Raw genomic sequence first — 13477 nt, 5'->3', positions numbered from 1 at the left:
TCCCTCTGGTTCCCATTATCTTAACTTCCTTAGCTTACCATTCAAGACTCTTCATTTATTAGCTTAAACCTAATTTTCACTCTAATTTGCAGAATTTTGAATGATTTATCTTACATAGATTGTTTAATGTGTTAAAGACCCCTTTTCAACTTCCATATACTGAATGACAATGTTGCTTCTGCTTTGTAGTTTCCTAGATTCCCTGAAACTGTTAGGAAATTCTTCAATATTTAGTTTTACTACTGTTTTATCCATGAATCTTCCATGTTCTCATCAGCAAAGTAATTCTCTCTGGAATTCATAAAAGACTTTTAAGTGAAATTCTAAGATGGCACTTACCCAAGGTTCTGTTTATTGTTATTAGAAGTATACATGAGATGTGTCTTCTAGATTTTAACTCTGAATAAAAATACTTTGTTCCTTACCTTTTTGTGTAATCAATAAATATTTTAGAATAAATTATTTCCAAAGAATAATTGGTAGTTATATTTGTCTTTTGTTTCCTTTTAAAGGATTATTTCTATCACTAAATTTTTTCAAAAGATTTTACTTTAGTCCAGAGTATTCTAATGATATTAATTGAGCTTATATCCTTTTTTAAAAATGATTTATTTTTATTTATTTATACATGCAAGAACTGGCGTGTAGGCCAGAGGTGCAGGGAGTGAGAGGATTCACCAGAGACAGAGTAGGGAGCAGAACAGGCAGAACCACTGAAATACACTGCTGAGGGGAACAGTGGGTGACATAGGAGAGGTCTTCTGCACTATGTGGGTTAGCTCCCTGGCAAGGGATTGAATTCATGTGCAGTGGTTGGCGATAGCTTTATAGCCCTGAGACTTTAACCCCTGTGCCACCAGGGAGGCCCTGAGTTTATGTGTTCAAATAAATGTTTTGTTAACAACATAAATATTTTAAGATGACACTTTAATATTATAAGAAGATACTTAAAATAAAAGGATATTCAACTGGCAATTTTTTAGAAAGAAGACACCATACAATCTCCTAGGTAATAGACGGAATAAGAAATAGTGAGTAAAAAGCCTAAAGTAATTAGGTTTACTATTACAGGTAAGTATTTTATAAATGAATAAGACTCAGCTTTTTACTTCTCTGCAGAGCCTCATAGTTTTCTTTTCCTATTAATAATAATATCAGTGATGAAGTAGGACATTAGGTGTTAGTCTCTTTATGATACTGATCTGCTTCCTAGTTAGTACTGTGTTTTGTGTGCTGATGGTGGTAGGTGGGTTTTTATCCATATAACTAAAACAGCACATTTTAAATGGTGGAAAGTAAAGAAAGATTATAAAACAGGATTTTGTATTATATATTGATTTTGGTTGTTGGAACAGTATATATTTATTGAGCATCATTATGAAGCTGAATACAGCCGAATATGTGCAGGAGTGATAATGCTCCAATGGTTTCTTGACTTCCTTAGACCCACTACGGTAGAAAATGTGAAAAGGATTGATGGTGTTTCTGAAGGCAAAGCTACTATGTTGGCCCCTCTGTTGGAAGTCATCAAATGTTTCTGTCAAATGAATAGTATTCAGGTAAAGTACTATGGTTTGCAGAAGCTCTGAGACACACATTTTTTTGACAATTTTAAAAATGCTCTTTGAAAACAATATTTGTCTTATTTTATTTCTGTTATTGGACACTTTGAAAGTAAATTCAGGGCCTCCCTGGTAGTGTAGGGGTTAAGTCTCAGCACTATCACCACTATGGCCTGAGTTCAATCCCCTCCCAGGGAGCTAACCCACATGGCACAGTAGACCTCTCCTGTCTCATCCGCTGCTCCCTACTCTGTCTCTAGTGTGTTTCAGTACATCTGCCTGTTCTGCTCCCCACTCTGTCTCTGGTGAATCCTTTCACACTCCCCCCTCTGGTGTACACCCCATTTCTATGCAAAAAAAGAAATTCAGGTTGTTTTTCAGTAATTCAGCTATAAAAGCAAATTAATTGCCTCATTTTTATGATACTGAAGTAGTTGTCCATGCTGGTCATATCTTTATAATTTGTCAGGAGTTTTAAAATTTGAATAAATACTGTTTTTTAGCTTGATAAATTCTTTTACTTTCAAATGTACATAGAAACTAAAGTTGCGGTTATCACTGCTATCTAATGTTAATTATTTTTCTATTTTTCTTAATGTTTGTTGTAATCCCTAAGAACCTTAATCTTCCATGTCTTTTGATATTAAGTAGATTTCATGGTTTTTTTTGGAGTTAGTAATGTTTTCTTTTTATCTTTTTATTACTTCTTGCTTGACCACTAAATGACCATTTCCATAAGGATTATTTGGGTTTATTTCTTTAAAAGCCACAGATAGATTCTACTGTTCTGTGTATGTCAGCACCGAAAGGGAGGCAATGTGATTTGGTGGGAAGGCTGCTGGATTTGGGGTCACTCAGGGAATCAGGATTTTAATTCTGTAATACTTTACCCATAGCATCTGAAGATGTTCTTTCAGTTCTTTAGGTCACATTTCCTCACCTACACAATGGAAATGATACTTCCTTTCCCCATATGGAGGAAACAACAGATAAATTGATAAAAGATATGGGATGTGTATAAAAAGTTGGAGAAAGAGTTAAAAAATAGGCAATACATTATTAAGCCTGACTATGTTTATTAGTAGGAAACCTTTCTACTTTCCGTATATAGCATTTCCCTCTTTTGACACAGAATATCTTTAGCAAATAAAATTTTTCTTTTCATACTCTAATACAAGACAGCATGTGAATATTCCTTATATTTCATTTTGGATATTTTGAAAATGAAATTAACATCTTAGCAATTCAATAAAGAATACCATACTCACTAGTGATAATTAAATAAGTTTTCCTCTCTTTGGCCATTTGAAGGAAATATCTTCTTTCATGAATTAGTGGCGTTATTTTTTTTAAAGATTTATTTATTTATGCATACAAGAATGGGGTACAGGCCAGAAGTGCAGCAGGTGAGAGGATTTGCCAGAGAGAATGGGGAGCAGAACAGGTGGAGCGACAGAAATACACTGCTGAGGGGAATAGCGGGCAAGGCAGGAGAGGTCTGCTGTGCCAAGTGGTTTGCTCTCTGGCCAGGGATTGAACTCATGTCGCAGTGGCTGGCGATAGCTTGAGTGCTGTCTTTAATCCCTGCACCACCAGGGAGGCCCCGAATTTGTGATATTATTTAATAATGAGGGAATTAGTCTCTCAGTCCCTATTCCAGAGATGAATAGAAGTAGGACAGTAGGTAAATGCTCCAAAGGATTGGTACAAAACTTTTTGAACTTTCTGAATAGGGAAAATGACTTTTAATTTCTGTGGTTAGGAATTTTGCTTACACTGATATGCATTTTGAAACCATTTATTAAAGACATAAATTAATAAAATCAAATGTTTATTAAGCTAATTTTGATAATCACTTTCATTAAGCTTTTAGTATATCTACTTAAAATTTTGAAGTAAAATTAAATACTGTCATAATACAAATCAAAAGCAAATACAATTTGGGCCTCCCTGGTGGCGAGGGTCCCACATGGCGCGCAGACCTCACATGGCGCGCAGACCTCTCCTGCCGCCCGCTGCTCCCCTCAGCAGTGTACTTCGGTCCTTCTGCCTGCTCTGTTCCCTGCTCTGGCTCTGGTGAATTCTCTCACCCTCCCCCGCTTCTGACTGTACCCTGTGCATGTATAAACAAAACAAACAAAACAAAGAAAGAAAGAAAGAAAGAAAGGAAGGAAGGGGAAGGGGAAGGGGAAGGGGAAGGGGAAGGGGAAGGGGAAGGGGAAGGGGAAGGGGAAGGGGAAGGGGAAGGGGAAGGGGAAGGGGAAGGGGAAGGGGAAGGGGAAGGGGAAGGGGAAGGGGAAGGACATGCCTCTATTAAAAAAAAAAAAAGCAAATACAATTTGTCATAATACAATTTGTCATAATACAAATCAAATGTGAGCGTATGGGTATTAAACCTATTAAAATGACTAGGAAAATTATGTTAAAATCATTTTATAGACATGTTTTATGAATATTATGGTGCTTTAAAAATGTCCACCCTTCTCCAAAGATTAATTCATATTGGCCAACTATTTAGAAAAGCCTAAAAAAGAGATAAACTACTTTTTTTACTGCACATCAAAAGTAGATTAAAACAGCATACTGTAATCATAATAAAACAAGTAACAGCCTAATTAAAAACAGTTAAAAAAGAGCCAAGTTCCTGGATGAGTAATATTGGCAATTTTTTGATAAGGTTATTTACTATTATGGTCTCTGATATTATATATAAATATAGGAGGAAATATATATCTATTTTCTTGGTCAAGCACTTCTGTTTCCATATCCTGTCATTTGGGGATTTTATTTTATTATTTATTTATTTTTAATTTTTAAAGATTTATTTATACAACAACTGGGGTACAGGCCAGATGTGCGGGAGGGTGAGAGGATTCACTAGAGACAAAGCAGAAAACAGAACAGGCAGACCGACTGAAACACACTGCTGAGGGGAGCAGCGGGCGAGACAGGAGAGGTCTGCCGTGCCATGTGGGCATCTCCGCGGCCAGCGGGTGTCAAACCGGCACTGCAGAGGCTGTGGACAACTTCACAGTGCAGCACTCAACCCCCTGCGCCACCAGGAAGACCCCATTTGGGGATTTTAAATTGTATTCACTGTTGAGAGATAAAAATAAATGTCTGTGTTTGACTTTTTCCATGTTATATATATATATGATTCCTTATTATAAATTTGAGTGATCTGACTCAAGGCAAAATTGTATTTTCCAAACCTTTTTTGATTTTAGTTTGTATGTGAAAGAATATTACTTTATGTCAACACAAAAAAGATAATTCTACTCAAATATAGCAGTTGGAATTTGGTGTTCTGAGCATATAATATGCCTAAATAAAACATAGCCAGGTGTGAGAGTTTCTATTCCTATTTTTAAGGCTTGAGAATGCTATGTACTGCAGTTTTTAAAAAACATGCATGAAGACCAAATATGTATTTTCTGGGAATGCCAGCTGGCTACTCACATTGTAACATCTGTTATGGTCTAAGCTAGGGTTTCAGGCTTCAGCCTTAGAATCTTAAAGTCCAGTGTATCTTGTCATCACAGAGTAGTGTGTTTTGGAGAGTAGATTTGCATTATCCTTTTCTATGAACTTAGTTTTTATGTGTGTGTGTGTGTATGTAAATGTAAGAGTATATATGGGAATGCAAATTCATTAATTTATAGTGAGAAATACAACTAAGTTTTATTTGATCCAACCAACGTATTCTCTTCTGTGGAAGAATTATATGGGAAGCTTACTTACCTGAAAGTTTTGCAAATCGTGTATATAACAAGAGAAATTTTGATAGCTTCTAAAGTAATCTCTTCGCAACAAAGGCAGATTGAGGCATTTTCATCCACTGTTTACCAAGGGAACTGCACTACTAAAACCTAACTAGCCAGAATGTCTTCTCATCTGGGTATTACTTGAGTAGGCTTTGCCTGCTTTTGCCCTTCTACCTTTTCTATTTAGATGTTTCTGCTAATTGATCATTTTCTGTTCACATAATCTTTTGTACATATATGACTTGATCAGATTTTTGTTTATTAGAATCACATTCTAACCCTTCCTTGAAATTATTACTCTTAGATTACTTTGCTGTATATTTTGGATGTTTTTAAACCTTTTAGTCATACTTCATATGATTTGGCCCCATAAATCCTGAAATCTTCATGGATTTGCTGATGTAATTCACAGTGGTCATATTTCCAAGATCTTGGCATTGGAGTATGCCATTGTTGCATTCAAGTATAGACTATACTGTAGTCCTGGGATTTTGATTTTTGGCATTCCTAGATTTAAGCCCATACTTGACAGTATTAGGGCTTACAAACACTCGTTTTCATTTAATAACAGTTATCCTTCCTTCAAAAATCTGGATGTTCATAGAAATAACCTGGAGACCCTTGGTCTTGTGGCATGGTATGATTTCTTTGTTTGTCCAAGCAGTTGTTGTCCCAGGAAATCTTCAAACTAATCTACAAATTCACTTTTTGTTTAGAGTAGGAATGGACTAGCATGGGTTATAATAAACCAAGTTCCATTGGATTAAGTCTTTTAATTTGGTATTGATTTTTATGTTTTAGAAAGTAAAGGCATTTTGCAGGGAAACTGTTCATATATGTGAATCATATATCATAATTCTATCATAACTATCAATGTTCTTTACCTTTCAGGCTTTAGAAAAACTCCAGTATTTCTTTATTATTCTTATTTTTCAATCCTACCCCCTCTTTATTTTAAACAACTTTGGAGGAACCATAGTTAAGAGTTTGTATACTACTTTTAAGTTTAGAGCCACAGTTTCTATGTATCTGTTTTTAACTTTATGTATATAGTCGTAATGTATTTCTTTACTATATATGCAAAATTTATAACTACAGTATCACACTTAATTAAGATTCTTTATGAATTCATTCAATATTCACTCCCAGGGAACTAGGTAACTACTTTAGAGGTAGAGTGTACCTTAGAGTTTAATTTTAATTCTTACTGATTAAAGGGGAGACTAGGAATTTGTAGTTCTATGGCCATGTTGCTATTACAAATATTTTATTAGTAACATTCCCTCTATCTATATTTGCCCTTTTATATCTATTAGAAAAAAAAAGGAGAATTTCTGACTGTTCTTAGAAATTATATTTGTATTTTTCCCCAATTCCTAAAGATAATATTGATATTTGATCTATCATTATATTGATAAGAGTAATCATCATTTGTTACATTGAAAATTTTGTAGACAGACGTCTTTTCAAGCACAGAACCTCAGGAAGGGCAAAAGAAAAGTCTGGTGGTGAATAATGAAGCCTGCTCACTTTCAGATTCTGCAGCCATCACATATTCTTTATTCGAAGGAAAGAAAATGTCTTTGGTAAGTATTACTTTCCATTTAGAGAGAATATTTAAATTGATCTAAACATGTTTTATCAGTTTTCCAATATTACAGGTGTGTCTCAGGATAAATTTCTTCAAATCCTATGATATTTTGTATTGTTTTATTTCATGTTTATTTTTATTACAGAATATTATTCTCTTTTTCTGCTGAGCTTACCTTTGCCAATTAAGTTGAAATAGTAAATAAAGTTTGACCATGGTGTATCACAGGTACTGATAAACATATTGACACCTTAGGGATATTACAGTTAACCATATTTTAAAGCTTTAAAAAAATGGAATTAATGGTTTAAAACTATTAGTATAAAAAAATAAATAAAACTATTAGTATGTATATTGATAAGAAATAATCTTCAAGAGATATTACTAAGTAAAAAAAGGAAGATGCAGAGCAGTGTGAAAAACATGAATGTGTCTGTGTATATATGCATGCTTCTATATTCATACACCCTTGTTTATGTATATAAAAATGCATAGTGTCTCTGAATGTTCAAGAAGCTACACATAAGTTAAAAAAAAAAACTTGCTTTTTACTTTACATTTGCTAGTGTTGTTCTATTTTTTAAACCATACCTAATTCTCTTTAAAAAATATCTGTTGTGATAAATGGTCACATTTAATGTGTTCATTGTCCTGATATAAATCCTTAAGCTGTTGAAGATTTTTTAATGTATAAAATGGAGAGTATATCGTAATGGAATAGGAACAGAATGAGAGTTCCAGCTAAATTTAACTAATTTGAATTCCTATCCTTTGTAACATTAAATTGATTTGGAACAAGTTATTTGGTCCAGTGCCTACTTTTTTTAATCCTTGTGTCTCTATCTAGTAGGTTATTTAACACACTTTCAATTTTGGCTAAGGCATATTATTAATAAAAATAGTCTATAACCTTTCTTAATCACTTAGTAGATATTCTAATTAGTCAAATTCCTTAATTAAAAATCCAAAAGCTATTTACAAGAAGGTTAATAATTCCATTTACTATTTTTGAAACAAATCACTTGTTAAATAGAAATTTCAAGTTAGTCTCTTATTTAAATGGTAATTTACATATATGTGTTAAATATGCTTGTATATGTGTAATTTGACTATCTGTGTAGTGTTACTTCCTAGTTTTCTGATTAAAATGAATTCTGGTATAGCTATAATAGAAGATTTCATGTATGCTATTAGAGATGCATGGTTAAGGATATAAAGAGTAGTATAGCTTCATATTTGAAGATTTTGCTATCATTTGATTATATTTTATTTTGTAATATGGTGTTTTTATATGTACCTCCCAGGAGTCTGAGAGGATTTGCCAGTTAACCACAAATTAAACATACCTACGGACCAATTAATCAGGAGCAATAATACAATTTAGTTTTAGGTAATTTGATGCCTGGTATCAAATAACTCTGATATTATGCACACATGGTACACAATGTTTAGTAGAAAAAGGGTAGATATTTAATGAAAGTAATTTACAACTTATCTTTGAAGAGTGAAAATACTACTGTAAATATTCTATATTGTGCAAGTATCAAAATTCTTACAAATGCAATCCAAATTCATTCTTTCCAAGTGTATTAAAATAGAGAATAATGAAACAGAAGCTGAGTGACTAAACTATCTGAGAGTTTAAAAAAATGCATTAAGTTACTTAATGCACATCTTAAGTGGATTTGAAGCTGCATTTGTGTAAAAAGCCACATAAATTTGTAACACTGTCGTAAATTTGACACAATTCATGTTAAGTTCTGTATTAGGAAAGTAGTGACAGCCCTTGTTGTGTTTTGTTATTTTATGACCAGACCCAATTGAAAACACCTCCTAAAGTCTTCTCAGGAACTTTTTATAGAATGTACCTGGAGACTTGTATTATCCTCAAGCTATTTAAAATTTGTGTTTTGGAAATTCATGTAGCTAAAGTAATGTGTGTTTTTTCACATACATAGAATATTGAATTATACTCTTCCATATTTTCAAAAGCTTGGTAGCCATTAGATTTATAGATGACTACACTGCTACCTAGCAGGTTTGAAAGTGAGTAACAACAGACAGACAAGGATTGATTTCTTATCTAAGCCTGGGTGATCTTGTTTTATTCATTATAATAAGTATAAGGAGTAGAACCTGTGAAGTTTGATGTGGGTAGTTTTAAAGAAATAGTTAAAATTTTTAAGCGAAGATTTAGTTCATTGTTTATTTCTCAATGAATTTACTTCCTGAAGGTTTTGTACATTTTATTTCCAATGTAGTGGGAACTTGTAAAACTTACTGGCTGTTTTGCTGTTGTTTCTCTAGAAGAATATAGCTGAGAATAGAATCCTGCCTCTCACAGAAGTTGGCATGCACTTATCCCAAGCGGTGAAAGCTGGCTACCCTGTTGATATGGAGCGAGCAGGCCTGACTCCAGAGGTTCAGAAGATTATTGCTGATGTTATCCGAAACCCTCCCATCAACTCAGGTGATAACCATGACCCTAGCCTGCACCCTTAATGACTTGAGTCGTTGGACCCAGATGAAGTAAACAAGCCATCCACTAATATTTTTCATTTTTAACAACATTAACTCTGTATGCTGCCATGAAAATCTTACTTTTGTATCTTTTTTGTTGTTTTAGAAACAGCAAAATCTGAGCCTGTGATAGTCTTGTTTTCCTTTTCATCTTCAGATTACAACTTCCACACCTCTCCTATTTAATGCACTTTACTAATATTTTTCTTATTGCATGAAAAAAAAAACCTTTTCCCCTCATATTCATTCTCTGTACCTTACCAACTTCTAGTTTATCCCCAAATCTTTTTTATTCCTTGTCATTGATTTCACTTAAATATAGCCTTTTCTTTAATATATATAATGTATAAAATACATATTTTATATAAAACATGTATATCATATTTGTGTGTATTTAAGGTAACTTTGGTTTACATTATTGTTTGTGTATTAGAAATATAAGGATCAAAAAAAAAAAAAAAGAAAGTATAAGGATCCCCTCTACAGTATGGTGAATGTACTATATATTATAGCTTGGCTATTGTAAATAGTGCTGCTAAGTAGCCTTTCTAATCAAGTCAGTGATGTCAGTCATTCTGATGATGAAGGGGTAGATCAAGTTCTCTAAGCCCCCTTGAAGAAGGGTTTCCTTATGTTGCTTTGCACCAGAACTTTGCTGAGCCCTTTGCTTGTTCTATAGAAGCTTTTTAATACAATTTGTTACCTACTTTTTACAAAGGTAAGGATGAGGTACATTAGAAGTGCTGCTAATTTGTTTTTTAAGTCATGTAAAACTCCCCTTGAACTATGTGGGGAAGCGGGGGTCACGGTGGGGGAAATCTTGCGGTGATGCCATCTGCAGTTTTTTGAATCCACTGAATGCAGAATTAGAGGACAGAATAATATCCACACATAAATGAACCCGCACAGAAGAAATCCACGTTGTTCAAGGGCCAGCTATGCTGTAAAGTTATAGAATTTTAGACTTGGAAAGGAAACTGAAAATTAATAAATGTTCACTTCCCTACTCCCACCCTGTTTCTGAGGCCTATAGAGGGAGTCACAATTTTTTTTTTAATATTATATCAAGTCTAATGACTGACTTTTTCTTTTTCTAAACTATATGGAAGTTGTACTGCCAAGTTTTTAAAAGAAAGAAATATGCAGTTTCTAATCCTGACATAGGATTTGGGTTTATATGCCTCCAATCGATGAGTAAAACAATATGCTTCAGGGGCCTCCCTGGTGGCGCACGGGGTTAAGCCTCAGCATTATGAAGCATTCCACTGCCACTGTAGCATGAGTTCGATTCCTAGCCAGGGAGGTGACCCACTGGGCACAGCAGACCTCTCCTGTATCGCCCACTGCTTCCCTCAGCAGTGTATTTCAGTCAGTCCGCCTGTTCTGTTCCCCACTGTGTCTCTGGTGAATCCTCTCACCCCCCACCTCTGGCTTACACCCCAGTTCTTGTATACATAAATAAATAAATCTTTAACAAATAAATAATATACTTCATTATATTCATTTTAATATTTTTATGTATCTATGTCTTTAAATATTTTCTACCATGTGTAGTACCCTCTATATTCATAGCTTAGCAAATTTAATTTCTGATCACTTTTTAAATTAAGAAATACTATAAATCAAGCAGAATATATACAAAGAAAATTTTTCAACAGTTGCACAGTCTGGTTCAACAATTACTAGAGAGATGAGAAAAACATTTGAAATCATTAGTCACTAAAACTAGTTAAAACATTTGTCTTTATCACCAAACACTGAATATAGCAAATACATTTTATTCAGAGATAAAAGTTAATTGAAATCTTGAAAGACAATAGAGAACACTATTGAATATAGTTTTTAAGCAGTCTTTCATTTTGCTGTTAATGCACTATATGTAGGTTGTACATATAATATGAAGAAGTATATTAATTGTTGCTTACTTCCAAAGCAAAACTTGAAAAAATTTGGAAGATTGTGACAACCATGAGCTCTAAATTTTATTTCTTTTGTACATTTATAGCCAATATCATTTATTTATTTTTTATTTTTTAGCCAATATCATTTATTGAGGTAAAATTTTACTTTTGAATTCTTGTTTTTCCTTGATAAAATATTATTCTCTTATTGAAGAAAATATTGTTGAGTTTTAAATGATAATAAGAACTGAAGATATGCATACTACATGAAATATTTAGACATTTTGTTATTTTTTATTTAACTGTAACTATAATTTAAGTATTTTCATGTACAAGGCAATTGGTAATTAATTTGCATGACCCTGAATTGAGAAATTTTCTGTTTTATTACATTATTTATAAGGAAAGCATTTGTGAATTAAGAAATCAGATGTCTATTTTTAATGCTGTTTTCTTTACTAAATAGATTTTGTCCTTTCAACACTTAATATTTAAATGGATTCAACACTTAATATTTAAATGGATATTTGTTCTTTGAGTTTCTCCCTGTTTATGTAATTTAAGCTCCTTTTATGGAGTTGAGATTCTAACTATACTTAATAATAAGTTAAGCAAGACATTTAATGAGGTGCCTAGGTAATATTTTAAATGATTTCATTCTCCCATTCTTTATGTGCATATAGCTGGAAAATTAAGGGTGGCTTCCAAGGGACCTGCCACAAAAGTAGAGGTAATATGATCTCTTTTAGAGTAGTGAAGGAGTGTAGCCAGTGTTCATTACTTCATTCTCCAGTAGATATTTTCAGCACTAACTTGCTTGGAAAGTTAAGGCAGAATAAGAGGCATATTTAAAGTTAGATACCACTTATTTCTGTATGCATATTATAAGATTTCTTAAAGATAAAAGTATAAAGGGTACTGGAAATGTACAAGTTAATATGTGAAATTTCTAATTTTATCAAGAAATTATGTTCTTATTGCAGTATAATAACTATACATTTATTAACTCATAGTGCTTTTAAATGACAGGAAATGTTTATACATCTCAATTTAGAAATAAATTGAGTCTAATGGAATAAAATACCTCACTTTTTCTTTTTAAAATAGTTTAACAGTATAAAATACAGAAGAAAATAGATATAATACTAGTTGGGTAGAGCATGGGAAAATTTGTATGGTTTTTCTAGAGCAGATGTAATGTGTAAAGATGTAATGTGAGTCACATGAGCAATTAAAAATTTTCTAGTAGTCTCATTAAAGTAAAAGTAAATAGCTAATTAATTTTAACTATAATTTAATTAGTCTAATATATTTAAAATTTTATCATTCCAACATTAATATAGGAATTATTGATGAGATGGTACTAAGCGTTTGAAATCAGGTATGTCTTACATTTATAACATCTCAATTATGAATGCTAAATTTAAAAAAAATTTTTAAAGATTTATTTATACATACAAGAATTTGGGTACAGGCCAGAGTTGTAGGAGGTGAGAGAATTCACCAGAGACAGAGTGGGGAACAGAACAGGCGAATTGACTGAAATATACTGCTAAGGGGAGTAGCAGGCAAGTCAGGAGAGGTCTGCTGTGCCATGTGGGTATCTCCCTGGCCGGGGATCGAACTCGTGCTGCAGTGGCTGCAGCTAGCTTCATTAGGTTGTGTCTTAACCCCTTGCACCACTAGGGAGGCCCTGAATGCTAAATTTTAACTTGAAATACTTAATTTGTATTTAGCTTTCATAAAATTTACAATTGAATAAGGTAAATTAAGATATCCAAGTTGTTTCAGGTACTTAACATTTTTCTAACTAAATCAAAAATAACTGAATTAAAAATACTTAAAATTAAGAACTCAGCTTCTTAGCCACACAAGCCACGTCATGAGGACTCAGTCATTTTGTGGTTGGTGATATTTGTATATAAGTCAGAGCTAGCTTGGTAATATATGTCAGTGTATCAAATTTGTATAACCTTTGAGCTAGCAATCCCACTTGTAAGTACCTAGAAAAAAATGGAAAGATACTTGTAGTATAATGTTCATCAGAACATTTTTATTTTCAAAGAAAAAGACAAATGAAAGAGAACTCAAGGTAAATTCTAATAGACACATATAAAGGAAGACTTCTCAGTCATAAAA

At 33.0% G+C, this 13477-nt stretch overlaps 1 protein-coding gene across 1 annotated transcript in view; it reads left to right on the top strand.

Annotated features, from left to right (window-relative positions):
• WRN (WRN RecQ like helicase) overlaps positions 1-13477 on the top strand; it is a gene marked incomplete at both ends in the record, with an annotated part of 92839 nt that overhangs the window by 61738 nt on the left and 17624 nt on the right. The window contains 3 exons of the mRNA XM_084232599.1: positions 1445-1559; positions 6781-6912; positions 9225-9387. Of these exons, the coding sequence (XP_084088725.1) occupies positions 1445-1559; positions 6781-6912; positions 9225-9387 (410 nt within the window). The remainder of the gene's footprint in view (positions 1-1444; positions 1560-6780; positions 6913-9224; positions 9388-13477) is intronic.

Source organism: Talpa europaea (genome assembly GCF_964194135.1).
Source record: "Talpa europaea genome assembly, chromosome: 4".
Lineage (NCBI taxonomy): Eukaryota > Metazoa > Chordata > Mammalia > Eulipotyphla > Talpidae > Talpa > Talpa europaea.
Note: the sequence above shows the minus strand (reverse complement) of the source record. Positions and strands in the feature narration are given on the sequence as shown.